Consider the following 22207-nt stretch of genomic DNA (forward strand, 5'->3'; position numbering starts at 1 on the left):
AAACCAAGAAACTATTTTTTTTTATGACCAAAGGCCTCCTCTGTGGGAGGCAGAGGAACCGCCTGCAGGTAGCTTACAGAGTCATTTTTAATCACAGTGTAGCAGCCTCTCAACACGTTCAGCTCTGCCCAGCAGGGTGGACTATCCACCTGTCTTTGAGACCCCCAGAACATCACGCGAACCCTGTCGGGAGACATTAGACTTTCTATGATGTATGGAAGTCAGCCAGAGAACAGAAAAACCGCAGAAGGCCATTCTGATTGATTCTGGTTCACATCATAGCCACAGTGGTACAAAAACACATACAAGTAAGTTATTTCTCTCACACTTACTTTTTGTTTTTTCTTTTTCTTTTAATGATCAGCAGAAAAAAGAGATGTTATTTGTTTGTCCAACTGTCACTGGTGACATCTCAAGACATAGCACTGATGCTACACTGAGCTGTTGTCTACTGCTGCGTTCGTTTGTCAGTGTGTTACATAATTTTGGGCCTCTAATTGGATTTTGACAGAACTCTGGGGAATACATTTTCAGTGGTAAAAAAAAGGTCAAACCAAGGTGACAAATCAGCTCTGAGGGAGACGTCATCAGTCTTGGAGGGTGACTTGTTTGATCTTCAAAAAGACAATGGAATAGGTCCAGGGGCCTAACTTACAACACCCATGTATTATGTAAAACTGATACAACAAAAAAAAACTGAACAAAATGGAGATGGGGGAAAGGCAAAAATCTGTTTTCTTCGTTATTCTAAGGCAAATCTACACACAGGTGATCCTACTTTTCATACATGCAGTTCATCCAAAAATCTTATGAAAATTGTTCATTGTCAGAGAAAGGTGAGCAGCAGTCAAAGTCACTGCTCTGTCAAAACTCATGTATCTGCAGAGTAAGAGAATGAGGAGCTGTGACATTAGTCAGAAACAGTTACAGAAATTAATGTACCATTTGAAGCAAAGGTTATACAGTTCAATCTGGTGGCAAAACCTCAGAGAAAACCTTTTCTACTGGGAGGACAAATCCCCGAAACAAATACATGTAGACAAAAATCCCTAATTAAAAGTTCTAATTTAAGAGGTTACATTGCCCCAGGTATATCAGAACAGCATTAGTGAGTGTCAGGTTATAATGGCTGCACCAGCTGCAATGCAAGATTATTTTCATCATCAATTAATTCCCTATTTATTAGCTAAGTGAGTTTTAATCCCCTGCTCTATAAAATGTGAGGAAATAAATAAAAACACCATGTCATAGGTCTTTTCACAGAACCCAGAGTGACATCTTCAACATATATGTCTTGTCTAACCAACAGTCCAAAATTAGTTTAAACTATTAACTAAACTATTAAATTATCAAATAGTTGCAAATCAATTTTCTGTCAATTAACCATCTGATTAATCGAAAGTGTTTCAGAATTAAATATGATTGGACTGCACCTGTCAGCTGGTGGCTAAGCAGCCAATGGAAGGAGCCCTGTGATGGTGAAACATGAATGAGACTAGCATGATTTTAGGATTCTGCCTGCTAAGATCTGTTATATGATTTGTTTGATAATAACGATAAAAAGTTATTTGTGTAACTTTATATACATCACTTATAATGTGATTTACAAAAAATATAAACTAACAAAATACTAGATAGTCCTTCCGTCCTTTTTCTTCTTTTTGTCCTAACTACCATCGTGTCATTACCTGTCCTTTGTTCCTTTTTGCCTTCCATCCATCTTCTTTCCTTACCTCCTTTCTGTTGCGTTCCTACTGTCCATCCTCTCTGCCTCAGTCGTTTCCTCCCTCCTTTTCTCCATCCCTTCCCTGTCTCTCTCCACATCTTTTTTTTTCCTTCTGTTTCTCTCTTCTTCTCTCCTTCCTTCACTGTAACAATGGACAATGTAAGACAACAGTGGGAAGAGAATAAATGTCAGGACAAAGAGGGATTCAAGACAGATTTAGTGGTTTGGTAAACTTGAACTAACCTTGAATCACTGCATTCCTCCACTCTGCTTTTAAGTTATTACAGTCCTGGGTCATTTAATAACTGAATGATAATCTGATCAGGGTAAGTGCACGGAAATAAAGAGGATGAAATAAAGCTTTCTTTATTCCTCCGAGCCAGACAGACGAGATTTAAGGGTTTCGATCCTAATTGCAACAGAACAAATTTCAGTGGGAAAAACTCATTGCTCATTTAGAAGTAAAAATGTATCCTCAGAAACATTAGGAATAGCAGACAAGGTCTTAAAATAGCTTGCAATTCAAAAAGTCTATTCCAAAAGAGCACTTCGGCAACTAGTATGTGACAGTGTCTCATCTTTTCAACCATGGATACTTTCTACCTGAAGGAAAATCCTTTATGAACTGCAGGTTGAACAACTGTTCCTTTACCTGGCACACACATCCTGGATTAAACATTACTGAAGGAAAAAAATAATTCTTCAGACTGTCAAATGAGTGGGTTCTTCTGCATCAGACAGTTTGATTAATACACTTCTTCTTTTTCTTGCCAAGAGTTAGAGTGGAAGATTGATACCACTCTCAGGACTATATGGTAAATATGGAGATATCACCAGCAGCTGGCTAGCTTAGCTTAGCATAACGACTGTAAACAGGGGGAAACATCCAGCCTGGCTTTGTCCAAAGATACCTACCAGCACCTCTAAAGATCACTAATTAACACACTATAATTTATTTATATAATCTGTACGCTAACTTAAGCATACTTCTGATACATTGTCAAACTGTAGCTTTAAGTTGTAAATATAAGAACTTCAGGACTTCAGAAGTTCCATTACAATAACTTTATGCCACTCATTATTTTGTTTAAGTGTTTTGAGTCTAGTTCGTTGCTGATGATGTCGCACTGAGCAGCAAAAGTTGAGCCAGGCACAGATTTTCTGCGAGACAACCCTGCGCAGTAACAGCTCTTTAACAACATCAACTGAAACCACTGAACAACCATTTTTGTTGTTGTTTCATTTTTTGGTTGTTGTTGTTGTTGTTGTAAACCCTGCAGCATCTTTTCCATCTTGTCCAGTGATTCTAATTCCTGATTTTCTGGTTACAGCCCACAAATCTCAAGACCTCCACTGACCCTCTTTGTTCTGTTTTGGGAGACTGCCTGTTTAAAATGCCCATGCAACGTCCTGGAACATGGACAACTGGCTGGACAGCGCTCAAGGAAAATGAAATCATGTCAGTTCAGATGGAGCCACTTGTTGTCAAGGTCACAGGTCAAGTGAATGTACTTTGCTCCATGAAAACGGAGGCCTGGAGGAGTGGTAGAGTTTTCTGGCTGGACAGTTGAAATATACAAAGGGACAATTTATGCAACGCACTCAGCATCAGCTAATCCCCCCTTTACATAAATCAGCTTATAGAGCAACGGACTTTCTCAAACTGGGAGAGGGTCAGTTGACAAATATCACTGGAATACACTTCCTCTATTACAGAGGAACAAAGCATTCTGCCTCTCCTCTAGCAACAGAGTGTGCTTTAAAATAACATTTAATCCATTAGACTTCATCACCACATTTACAAGGAAACACATTATAAAATTGTTTATATTATCTGACTGGAATACAAACAATTATGTAACCATGTTCAAAGTATGTTGAAATAAAGGAAAGGGAATATAACACTTACTGTATGAAAGCCAGTGACACTATTACTGTTATGCTGACCCATTTCTGTGAATTACATAACAGAGAGCATAGTCCCTTTTTGGATTACTGTGAACAGCAGGAGTTTAAAAGTAAAGATAGATGGAGGTCAGAGGATGTATAATCAGTTTTATAAATCTTTTATTATCTTAATATTGCTTCCTCATTTTAGAAAAAGTCATTTGATGCAAACATTTTTATATAGGTTATACAACACATAGATTATTAACATAATTAGCTGTTTTATCCCTGCGATTCAAGTTGTGAAGCTAGATTTTACTTTAGATTACAGCTCAAGCTCTTACACAGCTGAGGCAGAAGGGTCAAAGTCTGAAGTAATAAAAACAGTGTGATTTTCTACTTTTATTCTACTTTCTACTTTTAATTTATTGCCATTTTTCATTGAATTTAAATGACAGTTTTATCTAAAATCTGTTTTTTGATTAAAAATAATATCCTCCAAATGTTACCTTTGTTGGGAGAAAAATCCTTACATTCTTGAGTACTTTAGTAATAATGCCAATAATACTAGTTTACTTTTACTTAAAGCAGCATTCTTTTTTCTGCCCTCCTGGCATCAGTGGAACAAGCTACAATCACAACACTGACATATTATCACCTTATAAAGTTGTTAATGGCAAACTTGGCATGTAAGTCAAATAGTCACCCTCCTTGTAGCTCTTTAATCTTCACCTACTCCTGAGAAAAACATCTGGCTGTTTAGATCATGGCTCCAAAAACCTCTTTTTCTGCCAACTATTGAATATTAAGACATTTCTTTGTTGTTAAATACTCTCTTTATATGAGAGACAGAGGTTTTAAAAAGAGCTATCAAGTACTATTCTAGTCAACAATCACCGCTATACTATGACAGTTCTACAGCACAATAATTTGACATTATGTTCGAACTCATTATGTCTAATGTGATGATGACTGTGTTTGGATGTTGCACTGCAGCCTTACAGCACCTTTCACATTACACACTGTCATTACATCCATTGTTAACACAAAAATATTGATTGGTTGACTCTAATGAAAGTAAACAAGTGTTTACCTATAATGGAACTGTAATGGACTAATTAAGGATCAAAGTTTGTCCTCATGAATATTTAATCATAACATAATGGAGGATGCTAATAGGATGAATCAAAAGACCAAAAACCTAAGGCTGGAATAATTTCTCTCCCGCAGTGGACTGGTTTCCACAACAGGAGAGCTACTGATGGACAGGAATTATGTTTTATTGCCTTATTAATATTTTAAAAAGAAATGTATTTTTTGGATTCTATACACTTTAACTTCTAAAAAGCTTGTGTGAGTTAAAGTTTCTCTCAACCAGAACTAATGGCTTGATCAAGCCTTAAGGAGGGGAAAGTGTTATTAATCCACGCTGCCCTCCAATGAACAATCCTAGTTTTCCAAACCCCCAGTCTCAAGGACTCTGGGCAGAGGGGCTCATCTGCCTCAACCCGCAGGCAGATGGCTGCCCAGCAGGACTTCAGGGTGAACGACAGCCCTCCTCCGTCGGCCAATTCGTCTCTCATCCAGCAACCTGAACTCTGACCTGAAGTCTAAATGAGAGCTCACACACACAAGAAATTCAGGGAAGGTGGCTCTGTAAGTCACCGGAATATGAGAGAGGAGATGCCTGGAAATGGAAACACATGGTGTATTTACTGTCGGGTGAGCCACTGGGAAAGGGGAATTTTTATTGTTGTCTGCCAAAGTTTGTTTTTCATACACTTAATACAAACACACATCCTTGGGTCTCAGTGGGTTTATGGCTCTGCCAAGGTTTTGCCTTGTCACCGATTCCAAATCAGTCACCATACAATAACGTCACTATTGGATGATTTTGCATAACCCTGAGTTAGGTTCAATGCCAACATTTTGGCATTTTCACAAGTGTTAAACTTTCAAAAATTGTCACTTTCTATGCAATGTCTGCATGACAACAACTGTTTGGTCAATTTTAGGGAAAGATTGATAAAGTTGAAAAAAATGTAGGCATTAACTGCAAGTCTGTGACAGGAGACAAGGATTTGCCAGCTGTGGCAATTAACATAGGCATTTAATATAAGTTGTGAAGTGCAGAATTGTCCAGTATGGACATAATTCCCACAGATGCATCCTTCAGCTGGATTTCATCTCTGATGTGAAGGGGCTCAAGTATATTGAGTTGACAAGTCAGGGTGGGATGAAGCACTGAGTTTGTTGCAACATCAGCATAGATGTGGCTGTTGTGGCGGCGCGGTAGTAGAGAATAAGATGAAACTCCATTTAATGGTCAAGCTGTGTTCTAATACTCACCTATGGTTATGTGCTTAACTGAAATGGCCTCAACCTTGGAGATAGGGTGAGGAGTACAGATATTATGCTTGCGAGCAAGTGGACTGTGGCGAAGTGTGACCTGCTCTCATATAAACAGCCAAAAGTGAATGGTTTACAAAATATATACTATTGTGTAGTTCAATATGAAGAAGCAGTGCTTTTACTACAGTGTTATTTGGTGCCAGAGAATGTGTTGTCTATTGATTACGATGAGATTCAACTGTTTACCATATCACTATACCTCACAATATTAAAAAATATCAGTACAGATAGATAGACAAAATAACTTCAGTCATTGACTCAAGACAGTTTAATCTGTGGCTAAAATGTGAAGAGTTGTTGTCTAATTTAAATATTCAATTGAAACTTTTCTAAATCACATCAACAAAAATGTTTGCAATGAGTTGTTCATCCAAAAAAGGTGGTAACACTTTATTTTACAGGTCCATAATTTTTAGGGATAGACCGATTATCACCCGGGCCGATTATCAGCGCCGATATTCGGCATTTTGACACATATCGGCATCAGCTGTTTTTTTTAATCCGATAAGAGATCAATTTAAAACTCAGTTATTTTGGTTCTGATGCAGCTGCGCCTCTCTGTCTGCAGTCACTAGGCTTTCTCCAGCATTGTCCCTCCCACAGCACCATCTGATTGGTTACACACAGAGCCACCGCAACAACCAATCAGCAGTGAAAGCTGTGCATGCACAGTGCTCACACACTGAACAACTCTGCTTTTTGCACCACAATCTGGTGCTGCTCCACTGGGACTACTAATTGATTTGAGACTCATATTTCTGTGCAAATTTTATTTAACTTTGTTTTATTTACTTTATAAAACTTCAGGAAGCTATTTATTTATTTAATTAAAATTTCAGTTAACTTTATAAGAGATGCTGCTGACCCTGGGAACTCCCTGCACTTTTTGTTTTTGTTTGAACTTAAAACAAAGATAAGTGAAAGATAAAATAACTTTCAGTTATAGTGAAATTTTAGAAAACTTTATTTACTGTAGAAAACTTTAGGGAGCTATTTATTTCTTTAAGAATTTTAAAATAAAGATGTCTTTGTCTAAGATAAAAAAAAAACCTTTAACATGTTGCAAATCTGAAAAGCTGTTTAATAAACATATGCTTAAAGGCATTTAAACAAAGTTAAGTGTTGGAGTGTTGGAGAGCCAATATTTTCACTTTTACTGCAAATGAATATCGGCTCCAAATATCGGTTATTGGCCTCCTTGACTACTAATAATCGGTATCGGCCCTGAAAAAACCATATCGGTTTATCACTAATAATTTTCTGAGAAATCCCTTAAAATTTTCCAAGAAACATCTTTGTAATTCTGTTTGATTCAGTTCCAGTTAATTATTTCCTATCTACCGCTAATGTAACCTATTGTCTTTTCGTCACAGCACAGCAGATCAGCTGTACTTGTAGAGATGCTTAATTTTCTCTATGGGCAGCAGATCAACATATAAGAAGAGTAATGATTTGATAATGATAAATTTGATAGTGATTAATACATTTAAATGTAGGGTTTCTTTCCAGGAAATTCCTGTTTTCCTTATAATTTGTACCAAATGACACAATTCTTTCCAGGTAACTCCTAATTTTAAGGAAAATTATTTGGAAATGAAGGACCTGAGCATTACCAAAAATACTCTCACCTCACTACAGTGTGTCATTATTCTCGGATATCTCATATTACATGTTAAAATTCAGTTTGGCTTGTACAAACAGCAGCACAGTGGCAAGAATGGTGTGATGGTCAACATTACAAAACTACTCACATGTTAGCATTAATTTGGGGTATTTTATCATAACTTTATATGATGAATGAAGCTCAGCACTATGGCCAAGACATTTAATGTATTAACTACATTGAAATTTAAATGCAGAACAGCATGTAACAGTAAAACATCAGCAGTTCAGACGTGGAAGAATGTTACATGTTAGAAATTTAAATGTGTCTAATCACAAGGGAAAATGGGCTCTTATGGTATCAGGTGATGACTCAGAAGAAGATTTAAGGATTAAACGTATATGCCTATAATAATAATGATAAAAAAAAAAAAACACTTACATAGCCTAATAAAAACTAGAAGATTTTTCTTTATCTTTCTAATTTTTCAAAATTTAATCTCTTTGTTTTTCATAAATGCTACACTGGTTACACCTCAGCTGTGACAGAGCAGCACAGACTCCATGTCCATGTCTGCATCTGCTGTGAAGGTCAAGTGAAGGACGTCTTCCTTTGTCACCACCTCTGACTGAGCCTGACCCTGCTCACAGTCACTGGCGCACACACACGGACACACACACACACACACACACACCCACACACAGACATCCTTCAGGATGTGTACACATACAGATCCAGATACTTACTGCAACATCCTGCATTTACACACATACAGAGATACACTTATATTCTTGCAAAAATGTACACACATATATGCTGAATATATGCACACAGCAACAAACTGCAGAAAACCAGCTCTCACTGTCGGTCTTCCAGGCTTTAATAAACCAGGACTCTGAAAAAGCTTTCGGGATATCGAGCGGTCCAAACAATGGGGGGAAATGGCATTGGGGTTTCCATGGCAACTGCTGCAAGCTGCTAAGAGGGCTGCTTTGAAAACATATGTCAGACTTGACTGGTCTGTTCACAGTGAGCCTAGCAACAGATTCTCTGAGCAGCCTATCACACTGTCTCGCACAGCGTTCTCCGTTCTAACATTTGACTTGCTGTCTGTCAGTGGTCTGAAATGATTCACGCAAAGAGAACTACTCTCACGTCTGGCAAAAAGGAAGAGGAAGACTTTAGGCTTAAAGACTGCAAAAGGCAGAGATGTTTGTGTGGCCAAATAATTCATCAAAAAGATCATGTTTTCCTTCTATCCAGCTTGTTCCTTTAAAGATTTTGTTGCAGCAAAAAGGCAGAAGAAAGAGCACTGGAAGTGGAAATCCTAAAATCGACAATAACTAATCTCTGCCTCAGAAAAGCAAATATTCAACACTCACTAAGCGCCAAAACATTATCTCCAATTTCCCTATATGGAGTAGCAAGTGTCTTACTTCCCTTAAGGCTTAACAGTCCATCTCTCACCTGTCTCCTCCCATCTTTCTTTCATAACTAGAGGATTTAACAAGTGCACAGTCAGAGAGTTTTCACCTCAATTCAACGGCACAAGCAGAGATTCCTTATGCTATGTATTGTGCTATGATGATTAGTCAATTTATTGGTCAGCACCGGTTTAATTACTGATTAAGCATTTAAGTAAAGTAAAGCTGCCAAACATTCACCTATTTCGGCTTTCATCTGTTCTATAGTAGGTTATTGTAAATATCGATGGACAAAAAATGAAAAAACATGGAAAAACACCAGCATCACTTGTTTGTTCAAACACTTGAACTTGTCCAGGCTTCCATTTTCTTGACAAATGGTAACTGTCATCTCTCAGATCAAAAGTGACAACAACATAAAGTTGATATAAAGCTGTAAAAAGTCTACAGTGGAACTTGTCTCCCATAAAATTAATCAATATTGGTTTGCTGAAAGCAGCTATAATCAGTATTTTTTATTTTTATTTTTTTTTATCAACAATGGCCGAGGTGAGTGAATTATCACCTCAGGTCCACACAGCATTTGAATGTATCTTGGCTCACTGTTTTGGATTTCCAGCCCTGGTTCACTCCTGCCGGTCACATTGCTGTCTTTTCTAGACAAGGATGAAAAAGTGAATAAACCTCTAAAAACCAACTGTACGCTCCTGTTGAGCATCAAATGGCTGACAGACAAAGTTAAAGATAAGCTGGTTAACATAGAGGAGCATTTATCAGCTTTACAGAGAGAGATTTTTCTTAGAGCTAAAAACTGAATGTATACTGGAATTAAAATGTCAGGAAGGCAAGACACATGACTCAAATTAAGATTGCTGACTAATTGCTGGATGTGTAAATAGGCAATAGGTACACTATATTAAGTATAATGCTTTGTTCAAAGCTCCTTTATGCTGCCCCCAAGTGGCCAAAAAAAATGTTAGTAAAGGTCTAGTTGTATGTTTATTTGCCTACACTAAACAAAACTTTAACCATCAGAAAACACTTTTATGAATAATTTTTATATCTGTCATTTTCATTGTAGAAGACACTTGATTAACAGTGTGGTCTTGCTGATGAACAGGTGAATGATCTGTTGAGTTGTTTAAGCCAGAGGATGTGTGGTCTTGAACTGTTGAAAACCACAGAGTGGTGGTTAAAGATGTCACCTTGATTTGGAAGCACAGGATGGGCCTTTGTCACTATTTTCTGACATTTTTTAGACTCAACAGTCATTAGTTACAGCACTAGTTTTTAATAATGTAACAGTTAAGACCTGCCTGTAAAATTCACATTTCTGCTGTGTTCACCACCTGCATATTGCCTTCTTTTTCTTTCTTTCTGTCCCATGTGGTTGAATTTCTGTTTGTCATTGCAGAGGTGGTGGGTGGCTTGTATGAGCAGCAGACTGGTGCCATATCACTGCCACACAATGTGAAGAGCAAGGTGGGAGGGAGGGTAGGAAGAAAGAACGAGAGAGAGAGAGAGAGAGATGAAAATACAGAAGAGGGGGAGAGAGGGAGAGAGGGGAGATATAGGAAGAGGGAGGTTTTTGGAAACAGGGAGGGAGGCTGATTAGGAGGGAGGAAGAGGGGAGAGCGATGCGTCATACCAAAACATTAGTATGCAATCAAGTTGCTGGTGCGGTAAGGATTGTCGTTGTCTGTTGACGGCTGCCGCAGCCTTTCAAATCTACACTGCAATGTCACACACACACACACACTTGCTCAGTAACACCACACAAACAACTGCACTTCTACTCCCTCAATTGTCTGCAAGAAAATAGAGGAAAAGAAAAGAATGACTATTTCCATGTCAGTTTGTTCAGAAGAGCTTCATATATCCAGTTATTGATCCATGTCACACTTTCAGTTACAGCAGAGGGGCTTATTAGAGGGCTGGAGCTGGAAATGAGCCAGGGCTACACACACACACACACACACACACACACACACACATACTGTAAAAAGCAGTGGATAGTCTTATGGTATTAGTATGGTCTCTCTATTTTCTTAGAATCCAATTATCTTATTAGGAAAGAGGGAAGAGGCAGAGAAAGACAGATCATGTAAAGGAATGAAGAACATATGGAATGAGAGCAGGAGAGATAGATTAATAGATTTTTAATTGATTCAGTTTTTCCAAACCATAAACAAATCTTTCTAAAACTATAATTAAAGAGGGAAAAAAAACAGACACACATTTCTTCCAACGAAGCCTCTGGCTCAGTAGAAGAAGTGTACGGAGGAGACCGTGAGAGATTGGAGGGAATTTATCTGTTTGTTTATTTGGTTTTCCCATTAGCGCTGGGAAAAACACACTGTTGAGGTGTTTGTACTGTTGTTACTAAAGAGAAGTAAAGTAAAATGGAAAAGAACGAGCAGAGGAGGAAACTGAGGAGCTACAGCAGTTTCAGTTTCTCTGCGGCAGAATTGAGGCTCGAGCCCTTTGTGATGTTTGTTCTTTCAACAGCATGCCTGAAGAGTGTGTGTGTGTGCGTGTGTGTGCATGTGTGCACATATTTGGGTGGGGGAGGGAAGGGGGACTCAAAGACATTGATGGGCTGCCCCCCCCCCCATTGCCGTAGTCCTTGGTAGGTCCACGTTACCATGGCAACGCTCACATTGCCGCAGGCTGGCTGGAGCGAGGCGCGCTGGTTGAAAAAGAAAGCAAGAGAGGGAAGAGAGTGAGACAGAAAGAGAGAGGGAGAGAGAGATCATTGCAGAGGGAGGGGAGGGCAAGTGAGAATTCATTCTACAATTCATTACCCCCACAACACCTCCCTCCCCATAAACCCCTCCCCCCCAATGCTAACCCCCACACTCTCCACCCCACCCCCCAAATCTTATCATTGGCATCGGCTCGGCTGGGCCATGGAAAGGCCTCTGCTCTGCTCAGTAGTCTGAACACGTTGGATCCAAACTTCAGACCGCATTTATTATTCATCCTCCTCCTCCTCCTCCTCCTCCTCCTCGGCAGATAGCACCGCAGCCTAACACCCTGCAACATACACACACACACACACACAGAACCTGCACCGAACCCAGACAGCAAGAAGCTAACACACAGGATTACACAGAGCGGAATATTGCATCATTCTATTTCCTTTGCATGGTATAATGCATTACAGTGGAGACACGGGCAGGTGTAAGATTACTGTCTGTAGATGGAGGTAACAGTGACTAACTGGAACTGAGGATGCCTCACTGCCTCAGCTCACATTTGACCTCTGTGACCTTCACGCTGATAACTGACGAGTACAGATTGAGGTGATGACCCAAGTTTTGGTGAAATATTGTTCCCGACTGTTAAGAACTAAAAGTCTTACAGAATTTGTTACCTGAAGAAGCAAGTGCAAGTCAGTTTTTATGATGCTAGTAGCTCCCTGTTTTTTTTTTAAACAGATTTTCACCCAAAATATTCTTTAAAAGGAACTTGTTTTAAACTCTTAAGATTTTGTTTCCTCCCTGCACCCAAAAGTTGTTGTGCTTCCTGCTGCAAGAGCACAATGATCACTGCAGTTTCCAGTAAAGGAGTTTCTTTGGTCAGTCACAACAAAAGTCTGATCAGATGTTTACACAGAATATAGTATTACTGATATTTGTAATTAAACATAAGGACTAATTCCCAGTTTTACAATAAAAAATACTGAGCACTATGTCTCCATTAAACCTTGGCTGGTCCACATTGTCCTCACAGCTGCAGCTCCTTCAGTCAAATGCCACTCTGTGCTCTTCAAACATGAACCTGCCCTACTGCCCGAGCTGAGATCTGACCTCTTGACCTCTAGAGCTGCTATGCCGAGCAGTGACAGTGCTGCATTCAGGGGACTAACACACTCAGTTGGGGGGTTGCTAAGATACAGTTTGGCTGACCAGGTCTAGGGCTGAATCCCACCAGGAAACTACATCCAGAGCGTCCACTAATGAAGCTTAGCGGAAGTTCAGTCAGAAAGACTTTCTCCCCTATTGTCTCTTTAAATCTGTCGCTTCATTCCCTCACTGATCCGTGCACTCCCCTGCTCTCAGCCAATCACAACCAAGCACGCTCGCCTCTCGAGCAATCACTGGTTAGCTGTCAAAGTTTAAAATGTTCTCTCTCCCTGCTGTCATTCAGCTGTCTCTCAGCAATGAAACCGCACGACCCACCTCCACCCCTGCACCACCCATCTGCGGACACCTCACACCGCCTTCTACCCCTAGATCGAGTTCCCTCTACAAAGACCTCCCCAACTTCAGATCCATCCTCCACCACCACCACCAGGTCTAGGCTCCGGGGGGAAGTTCTTGGCCTGTGGAAGCCTCGGCCAGGCTCGCCAGCTGTCCAAGGCGATCCTCTTCCTGCCGGGGTCTAATCGCCAAAAAATCTGCTTGTCTCAATAAAATCACCTTTCTATGTTTCTCTCATAGCGGTCTCATCATTTAGTCTTTCTGATTGAACTGTTCTTTCCCTGTTCCCTCTCCTAATGCCTCAACTAACAAATCAAATAAAAAAAGAAAATGAAAATCAGACAAAATCTCTCTACATTTTCATCGACAAAAACGACACATTTATATTAAATGTTTTTCAAACAGTCTCATAATCCAAATGTGCTTCTTTGAATAGCTGCAGTGCACATTTTTTTTCCCAGTAGTGTACCCATGAATGCCCCAACCAGAGTAGGGGAGTGCCAAACATTCAGTCAGTCACTGCTGACCACAATTTGAGCACACAAAAATTAGCCAACTACTGTTTTGGAATTTTGAAAACTATACAATAACAAAATACCAAAATACCAAACAAAGACAAACCCTCTTGCTAGGCAAATTATCAGCTGGCAGATGCAGGTACCAAGATTGCTAGGAAAACAACGTCTGAGTCTCTGAAACGTAGTAAAGCCATTTTGTACAGTACCAGGAAGTTTCGTAGGGATAAGTACAGCGCTAACCAACATGAAGGCCAAGACCTTTGGTTTACCTTTGTAATGTGAATATGGCTTAATGCTATGGCAGTAGGAGCTTGGACAACATGTGGTGATGAGAAAAGAACTTAATGGCAACAAAAGGAGTTGACATTTGGATCCAGTTCAAAGATAAAGCTGCCGAGACAAAAAGCATAGTACTGTCAGGAGAGAAGCCCTGCAGCTACAAAATCACTGGGAAGAACACCACAAACCTGAAGACACACCTCAAGCTGCACTTCACAGAAACTGAAGTAACTAGCTTTGCATTACTTTTAATGCCATGAGCTAAACATTGAAGGCAGTGGTGTAATGTGGTGTAATTGCTGAAAACAAGTATATTTATATTGGAGTATTAGACATGCCATCCTTGCCAAAGCACACACAACTTAAGTCCAGGACACATTCGATAGTCAGGTTTTGTCAAACTTAAATGGGTCCATGATAGTTAAATGTAGTCTATTTGCAACATTTTCTGGTTATTAAAATGCATAGCATATTATGTTGGATTTATTTTGGGGCTTGAATAAAGTCTTTTGGCCATTATTCAGCCGTGTGTGGTGTGTGCAAAGAGGTTCCAAAAACTCAGATCAGACACCCTCTCAGCAACATAAAACCATCATTTTGTGGCCTATTGCTGAAGTTTGACTGAAATGTTCATTCCTGGTCAAAACTAAACCGAACAACAAAAATTTTTAGTCACAACAATTTTGTTAACTAATCCTCTGATGGTCAAACAAAAGACTAAAATGTTGAGTGTTTTTGAGTAAAAACAGATTAAAATCTTTATGGTTTTCTTTGTCTAACATGAGACCTAAAATGTCCAAAGTATTTTTGTAGTTGCACAATGATCAGAGCATTGGATCAGTCATAAACCTCCCCTGAGAGAAACATCTTGACTGCACCTGTGGTACTAAATTATTGTTCTGTGTCGTGCTTCTCCACAGAGGATGCATCCAGAATGATGATGCCATTACAGCACCAACAGGGAGAGAATGGAGCATTTAACAATTCACTTAATGATTCATGAAGACATATATTTCATTTTATAGGGTCACAAACATGTTTGATGTTTGCTGAAACTGTTAGTGTTGCTTAAGATTAATATCAGGTTTTATGAGCGCATAGATAAAACTACTGATCTCAAAGGAGCAAAACTGACAGCTCTGTGTGAAAAATCAAAAGCAGGTGAACAACAGAGGATAGGTTAAGGTTAATAGGTTCAGTCTTACTGAATTCCAACCACTTATCACTCGACCTATCCTGTGGCCTCACAGCAACAAGGTTCCAGGTTTGTTCTTCCTGTCCCTGCGTGGGTTGTCTCTAGGTGCTCCAGCTTCTTCCCATAGTCCAGACATGCAGGTTAATTAAGAATGGTTATTGTCTCTGCGATAGACCGGCAGTCTGTCCAGCTTCATTTCATTGGCCACTCACTAAGATTTAATTCCTCATTAGCATTTTATTTTAATTAGGTTCTTCCATTTTCTTGTATTTATATTATTTCTAGGTATTTATGCTGCAGTCACACGAGAATTAGATCTGATGGGGGTTGTGAGCTTAAGCTGTTGAAGGTAGTTTATTAAAACTCCATCTTACTGCTTTTCTGTATGCAATTCTGCTGCTTGTTTTCTTTAATTATGCAGGTATACCAACAAGAAAAGGCAACAGTCATTACTTCCAGACCAAGAGGTTAATCCCACACTCATTGATCAGACAGGTCAAAGTTGAAGTCTTACTAAAATCTGGATGAGGCGAACGAGGCCAGATCGAAAAAAAGGTAAATACATTTATCACTTTGCCCCCAAAGTAGCTTTATCCAGAATATATGCATTTATCAAACTGAAAGAGAGAACACATAATTTACTTTATAGCATGCAGTTGCAGTTTTGAGGATGTTATGCTTTCGTGAGGAAACAGCACACAATACAACACACACACACACACACACACACACACACAACAGCTGGGTGAGAAAAGTGTCTCCTGGCATCCCCAGTGATGTCTGCTCCCCATTCACGATGGAGAGTTTACCTGTTTGTTTACACTCTCCACCTACAGACCAAGCATCATACACAGCTGCAGGTGTTACTTCATGTGAAAGTGACACTCTGCAGTGAAGTGCTGGAGGGGAGGGGAAGGGTTTGAGAAAGAGCTATAGTGATCCACCATAATCAGGCTGATATGATTAAATACCTACATTAAACCTACATTTGTGCAAGAAAATCGGAATGAACAGACCTGCTGTGTGTCTTAACAGTGAACACTAAATGTGACAGAAATGAAATGAGAATCTGACACACTGTCTTGACCACACTGCTGCAAAAAAACACACACACACACACACACACACACACAAATCAAATTTTTTACTGATGCAACTGCAATGAAAGCTTCAGAATATGACAGAAACTGCATAACAAAATGTTATTCTGCTTCAGACCTGGCAAACCAGCTCAGTTGTGTTGAATCTGTTTGGTTAATTTAATCATGTCTATTGGGAAACTGAGCATGTAGGATTTAGCTCAGATCCAGCACCATGGCTGTGTTGGAAGTTTTATCAGTGCTGCAATGTTGACTGGCTGTCAGTAGAGGTTTACAAAGAAAGACACATTGAAATTCCATTTATTCTCTAATGAGTCTAATTTAACTGAATGTATTTCTTGATGAAACAGGATGCTGGTGTGGGACTGAGCAGCAGCCTCACCTATGGCTGAGACATGAGGCCAAGTGATTTAAGGCGTTTTCAGACCAAACTTAAAATACATTTTTTAAAAAGTGTGATTACATTCAAGTCAATGTTAAGATTCAAGATTCACTCTGTGTGGGACAAATTAAAGCAAAGATGCATCTTATTGTGAGAATATATGGCTCCAATTCACAACATATAGAAACAAAGACAGGAAAAGGGAGAGGCATCTGGAGAAGTTCTTGGTGACTCAGTCAAAAGGCTGAGCTGTCAACACACCACAGACACATTCCACATACACTCAGTGCATTTTCATGTGTTTGCACTGCATGTCTTTATGACAAGCACAGTCTGTATTTTCAAATTCGCTAATTTAAAGCAGACGTGAAATTCATACAAGTAACAAGCTGAAAAGTAAGCTCTGCAGTCAGTCTGAACACACCTTGTGGCTGCAGTTCCTCTGATGGCTGCTAGAGGCAGAGATCCAAATCAAAATTCTGCATGTGGAAGAAGTGTATAACGGGTAAAAATGACAAGAATCAACAGGCCATTTTAAGGTCATTTGTCACATTTTGAGTAGTACGGGCTTGACTGACAGGTGTCAAAGGTGCTACTAGAGTCAGTCATGGTAGCTGGCAGTCACTTGTTATATCTTAGTTCCACTCTTTTGCCTTAATTAGGATTTTCTGCAACTTTTCCTTAATTTGTGATATAAGAAAGTATGTTAAGGAGTATGTTAAGGAGGTTTAGTCAACAGAGTAAAAATCATTTTTCACTTCACTGACTTTAAGCTCAGACAGCTGCACACACACACTCTTTCAGTTATACAAGCATATGCACCCATGCACTCAAGCCCGCAGACTCTGGCTCTGAAGCACAGACACTCACTCACACATTCAACATACCTGTGAGGATACACAGAAATCTGGCATTAGATGTGACTCACGGGGAAACGCTTGATCCAACATCTGACATCTGTGGCTTTAATGGCTGCCTGCTAAACCAAAAAAACTAGACATCATGATGGTAAGCCAAGTCAAAATCAGTGAGTAGAAAAACTATTTTAAAAATTCTCTTTGGTATGTTAAGGATTTTTTTTTTTAACTCTAACATGGGTTTGATCATTGTGGGTCCGGTTGACCTCTTGGAAGGAGTAAAGGTTGTAAAAATGTGAATGCACAAGTGAGGCTGGATCAATAAAGCCTTGCAGCATGTGCAGAGGGTTATTACAGATGGTGAGAGTGTGATAGCGCCAGAGGTGCCTGAGCTCATTAAGAAACAGGACCATACTCCAGTGCAGAGCAGGGAGAGGGGAGCAGTGAGGGGGGGGGGGGGGGGGGGGGGGGGAGAGGATGCAGAGCCGGGACTGAGATTTTTCACCTGAGTGTCACTGAGAGCTGATGATTCACTGCCATCGCACAACGGAAAAATTTTAAATCCTTTCTTTGTGCATTTGGACAGCAGCAGCAGATCTGTGTTTAATTTGTGAAAAGAAATGGTAGCATATAGATAATGAGCTCAGAGGTTGTACAGAGGCTGCAGACTGCTGGTCCACGCAGCAAACAGGCTGGACTGTGGCGCCATCTCCCTGTCAGATCTACTTATTTTTCTCTTGCATTTAATCAAAAGGTATTTCTACTGGCTGTGGAAATGCAGATTTACTGACTCGGGATCCACCAATATAAGGTTTTGATGCCAATATTTTGTACAGACATGCAGTGTTATTTAAATATGACTTTTAGCATGCCAGCAGATTACAGCCACGAAGGGTTTCCTGCATAGTTTGAGTCATGGCAGAGGGGAAAAAGCCGATGAAAAGACCATAAAGATCATCATGACACTTTGCAATGGACCCATTTGACAGAAGGCCCATTTAATGGAAGAAATCTTTGCACATTTAATGTGCAAAGACTTCTTCAGATTTTCCTCAACATTTTCTATAGCTGTGCTCAATGATAAATTCATTGCATCAGAAGTAAATAATATGAACAATGTACTAAAAAGCCACTTGTGTACCAGTACAGAAATCTGTAGTCATGACAAATTTTATTTTATAGTACTTTTTAAGACAGGCAGTAGCACAAGTACACGGCCTTGTCTACAATGTATTGCAAAATATACTATTGTTGTTCATTCATAAATTATTTTGCAAACTTACATATTTTAGTGTAGAATACTCTAGTTTATCCAATACAAACTTTGTCTTTCTTTCTTCAGATTTATTTTTTCTTTTTTCAGACTCATTTTCAGACTTCATTAGAAAATTACATATCTGTAAATTGGGCACTTTCTTGTTGTGCAATATAAAAGCCACAGTCTGAGTTACAACACGAGTTCAAGTTTCATTCCTTCTGGATGAAGTCAGTGCACTAACAAGGCACGAGAGGAAAATGCTGTGCTGTACTTGAACACTTGCAAAAGGACAAAAACATGTTTTTTCAATTTTATTTCATTTAATCTTTCTCGGACATGTGTTTTCCCAAACACATTTAATTTCACCAATACATATGACTCAGCTCCTAACAACTATCAACCTTACATGACACTGAACCATTATTCTGTTTTTACATTGGCTCTGGTTTTCTGAACGTTACTGAATGTTACTAGTCTGGTTATGTAAATATGTACATAAATACAGGAACACAGTGCAAGCATAATCCCATAAAATCTGCCGCAACTTGACAGACACTGGCAGAAAATGCAGAAATTACCCCTATGTACACTCTTATTACCCATCTACTCACAGATGCCTGCGGCTAGACACATTCTCAGTGTGTAAAACGGTCACTTTCTGAGCTCAAAATGATAGGAACATTGGCCTTAAAGATGCTGGTATGAATCCACTTTATAATTTCTGTCACTATTCAATTGATTCAGGATGTGTTCTCTTTTTCAAAATACAATGTCCTGCCAAAACAAGTCTTGCCTTATGCAATCTATCAATGAGATGGAGCAAATTAGTAGTAAGCTGGCTTCCTGGCAAGTTCATAAAGTCAATAAACAAACTAAAGTAAACTAAACACCAAACAACAAAGTGATAACAGACTAGTCGTCATCAGTTCTGCTTTTCTTCTTCTTTTTCTTCTTCTTCCCTGAGCCTTCCACTACATCACCATATGAAGAGTCTATTGGTTCACATTTCACTGTTACCCCTTCCACTTTCACCCTCACGCTGGGCTCCACTCCTTCCTCCACCTCCTCTCGCTCTTTGTCCTTCTTTTTCTTCTTCTTTTTCCTCTTCTCCTCCAAAATATCGCCCTCCTGGAGGGGGAGATCCATCATCACTTCTTCCTGCAGTTCAGCTACAGGTTCTTGCTTCACTCTCATCACCTCCTCGACCTCTTCTCTCTCTGTCTTTATCCGCTTTTCTTTCTTTTTCTTCTTCTTTTTCCTCGCCTCCTCATCTTCCTCGTGTCCTGTTTCTTCTATAAATCGTTTGACTACCAGGGGACGGAGGGTTGTAGACGAGGGCCCGAAGGCGGCTCCGTCCACCTCGCTCTCTGCCACATAGGTCAGCGTGGGGGTCTTGCTGCCGAAGGGGTGGAATCGCTGTTTCAGCCCTGGCGGTATGGAGGGCGGTGGTGCAGCGGGGATGACCTGAGGGGCCTGGTTAGCACTGCTGTCTCCATAGTTCTCACACACATTTATCAGGCCTGAAAAAGCAGGACCAAATGCAACGCTGTCTGATGACTGCTTGTTGCTGGTGAGCAAGTGTAGCTCTGAGGTACCGTGGGAGGATGCCAGGATGCTGTAGATCTGCTGGCCACTCCCCGTCTTTGCTCCGCCTGCAGCAGTGGGAACCTTCAGGGTCTGGAGACCTGAGAGAGGTACCTTGATGCCACTGAAACTGAATGGAGAGAGCAAATGCATGGTTAGGTACCGTTCAAAACAAGTGGGAAAAGTTTACTCAACTTCAGAAATTTATACCAAACTACATAAGTTTCTCAGGCTGCTGTTGAGTTTGAGGAGGCTTTCTGAAGCCTCAGCATGGAACCTATCTCCAGCTCCACCTGCTGGCCCCAACAGACACATACTGCCCCACTGACAGTTACTTCATGTGTTGAGTCCGTCTTATGCTGCCACATAAACTGCAGCAGAGATTGGGAAACCATGTAACTGATTAAGATTAAAACTTAAGCAGCAATCTTTATAAGCAATAATCTTACTACTCATTAATTCAAGTTTACAAATGAGAAACTTAAATTCACATGCAATAAAACGTGTCTTTGCTTGATGTTCACTCAAAACACTGCTGTGTAACTGACATTATTGAGTCACTTTACTGAATTAATGGCTCTTATCCACCTGCACTTCTATTAAAAGCAGCAATCCACTAAGTTGTTGTTGTTTTTTTCTGTATAATGTATTTTGAATCTTTGCAATGACATAAAAACAGATTCATTAAACAGATTGCTTTCATACAATTGGAATGTATGAAAATCTTTAAATTAAATGACCAGTAAATATATATAAACTGCCTGTTAAGAAAAAACTAACAGTGCATGAGAGCCAGAGACTATGAATCAAATGACAGGGTGAAGACTGCACTCACCATTCTGGATTAAAGCTGGCAGGAGCTTTGATGAGCCATAACTCTTTCTTGTTATTCTTCAGACTCTCTGTTAGTGTGCTGCTGCAGGGCTTATGGCACAAAGACACAAAGTCAGCAGGACACTGGTACCTGGTAGTCTTCTTATCTGTGGATCAAAACAACATGCCTTCATCGTTTCCTCAATAAAATAACACTGACCATTAGAAATATACACAACAGCCAAAAGGAAGAATGCCTGAATAAAGGTTGCGTGTGCTCTTTGGTTTAACTTTCAGTCTAGTATCAATATCACCCTGCTTGGTTACTCTGTGAAGTATTTTCTATGGTGCCAAATAGTTATTATAAGAAACACTAATGACAAATAAGATTTAACATTTTCCCTTCTTAGTCTAAGTATGAATGATTAACAGCCAGGACTGACAAGTGTATCGTTCTGATCTGGAACTACACTGGTTACACATTTGTGCTTAAATTTATCTACACTAATAGCATATAACAAGCAATATGTATGTTTAAATAGGTTAAAGAGACAAATAAAGGCTTTAATCTTAATAAAGTGGAGCTCAGTCAGTCACAGCCCTCTACACTGTGAAATGACTGACTGTACTGTATTTCTGAGTGGAACTGGCTTTATGAAGCTGGTCTAAATGAAATAACCATTAGCATAACAGCCAACCAACAGCAACTTCGTGCAAACAATGAGCGTGAACTTACCAGGTTCTTTTTGCTTTACTGGTGATTTTGTAGCAGGAGTGTCCGCCTCATCCTCACTTGATGAAGATGATATGTCTCTTGGCATTTTTATGTTTTAAATTAACTCCAATTCGCTGAGATTAAAAGTTTTCTACCTCGAAACGCATGGCTACGGGAGACGCACATGTGTTGACACAAAATGAACTCTGACCTTTAATTACTTCACTTCCGTGCCAGTTTCAGTTGTAG

General features: G+C 39.7%; 1 protein-coding gene across 1 annotated transcript; it reads right to left on the reverse strand.

Moving 5' to 3' along the window:
* Nucleotides 1-19144: 19144 nt before the first annotated feature.
* Nucleotides 19145-22128, reverse strand: polr1g (RNA polymerase I subunit G). The gene is made up of 3 exons (XM_018665568.2): nt 21980-22128; nt 21266-21410; nt 19145-20560 (listed from the first exon to the last, which is right to left on the reverse strand). Exons 1-3 carry the CDS (start codon nt 22062-22064, stop codon nt 19759-19761), a joined length of 1032 nt encoding a protein of 343 aa, XP_018521084.1. The 5' UTR covers nt 22065-22128; the 3' UTR covers nt 19145-19758.
* Nucleotides 22129-22207: the final 79 nt, after the last annotated feature.

Source organism: Lates calcarifer, linkage group LG21 (genome assembly GCF_001640805.2).
Source record: "Lates calcarifer isolate ASB-BC8 linkage group LG21, TLL_Latcal_v3, whole genome shotgun sequence".
Classification (NCBI taxonomy): Eukaryota; Metazoa; Chordata; class Actinopteri; family Centropomidae; genus Lates; species Lates calcarifer.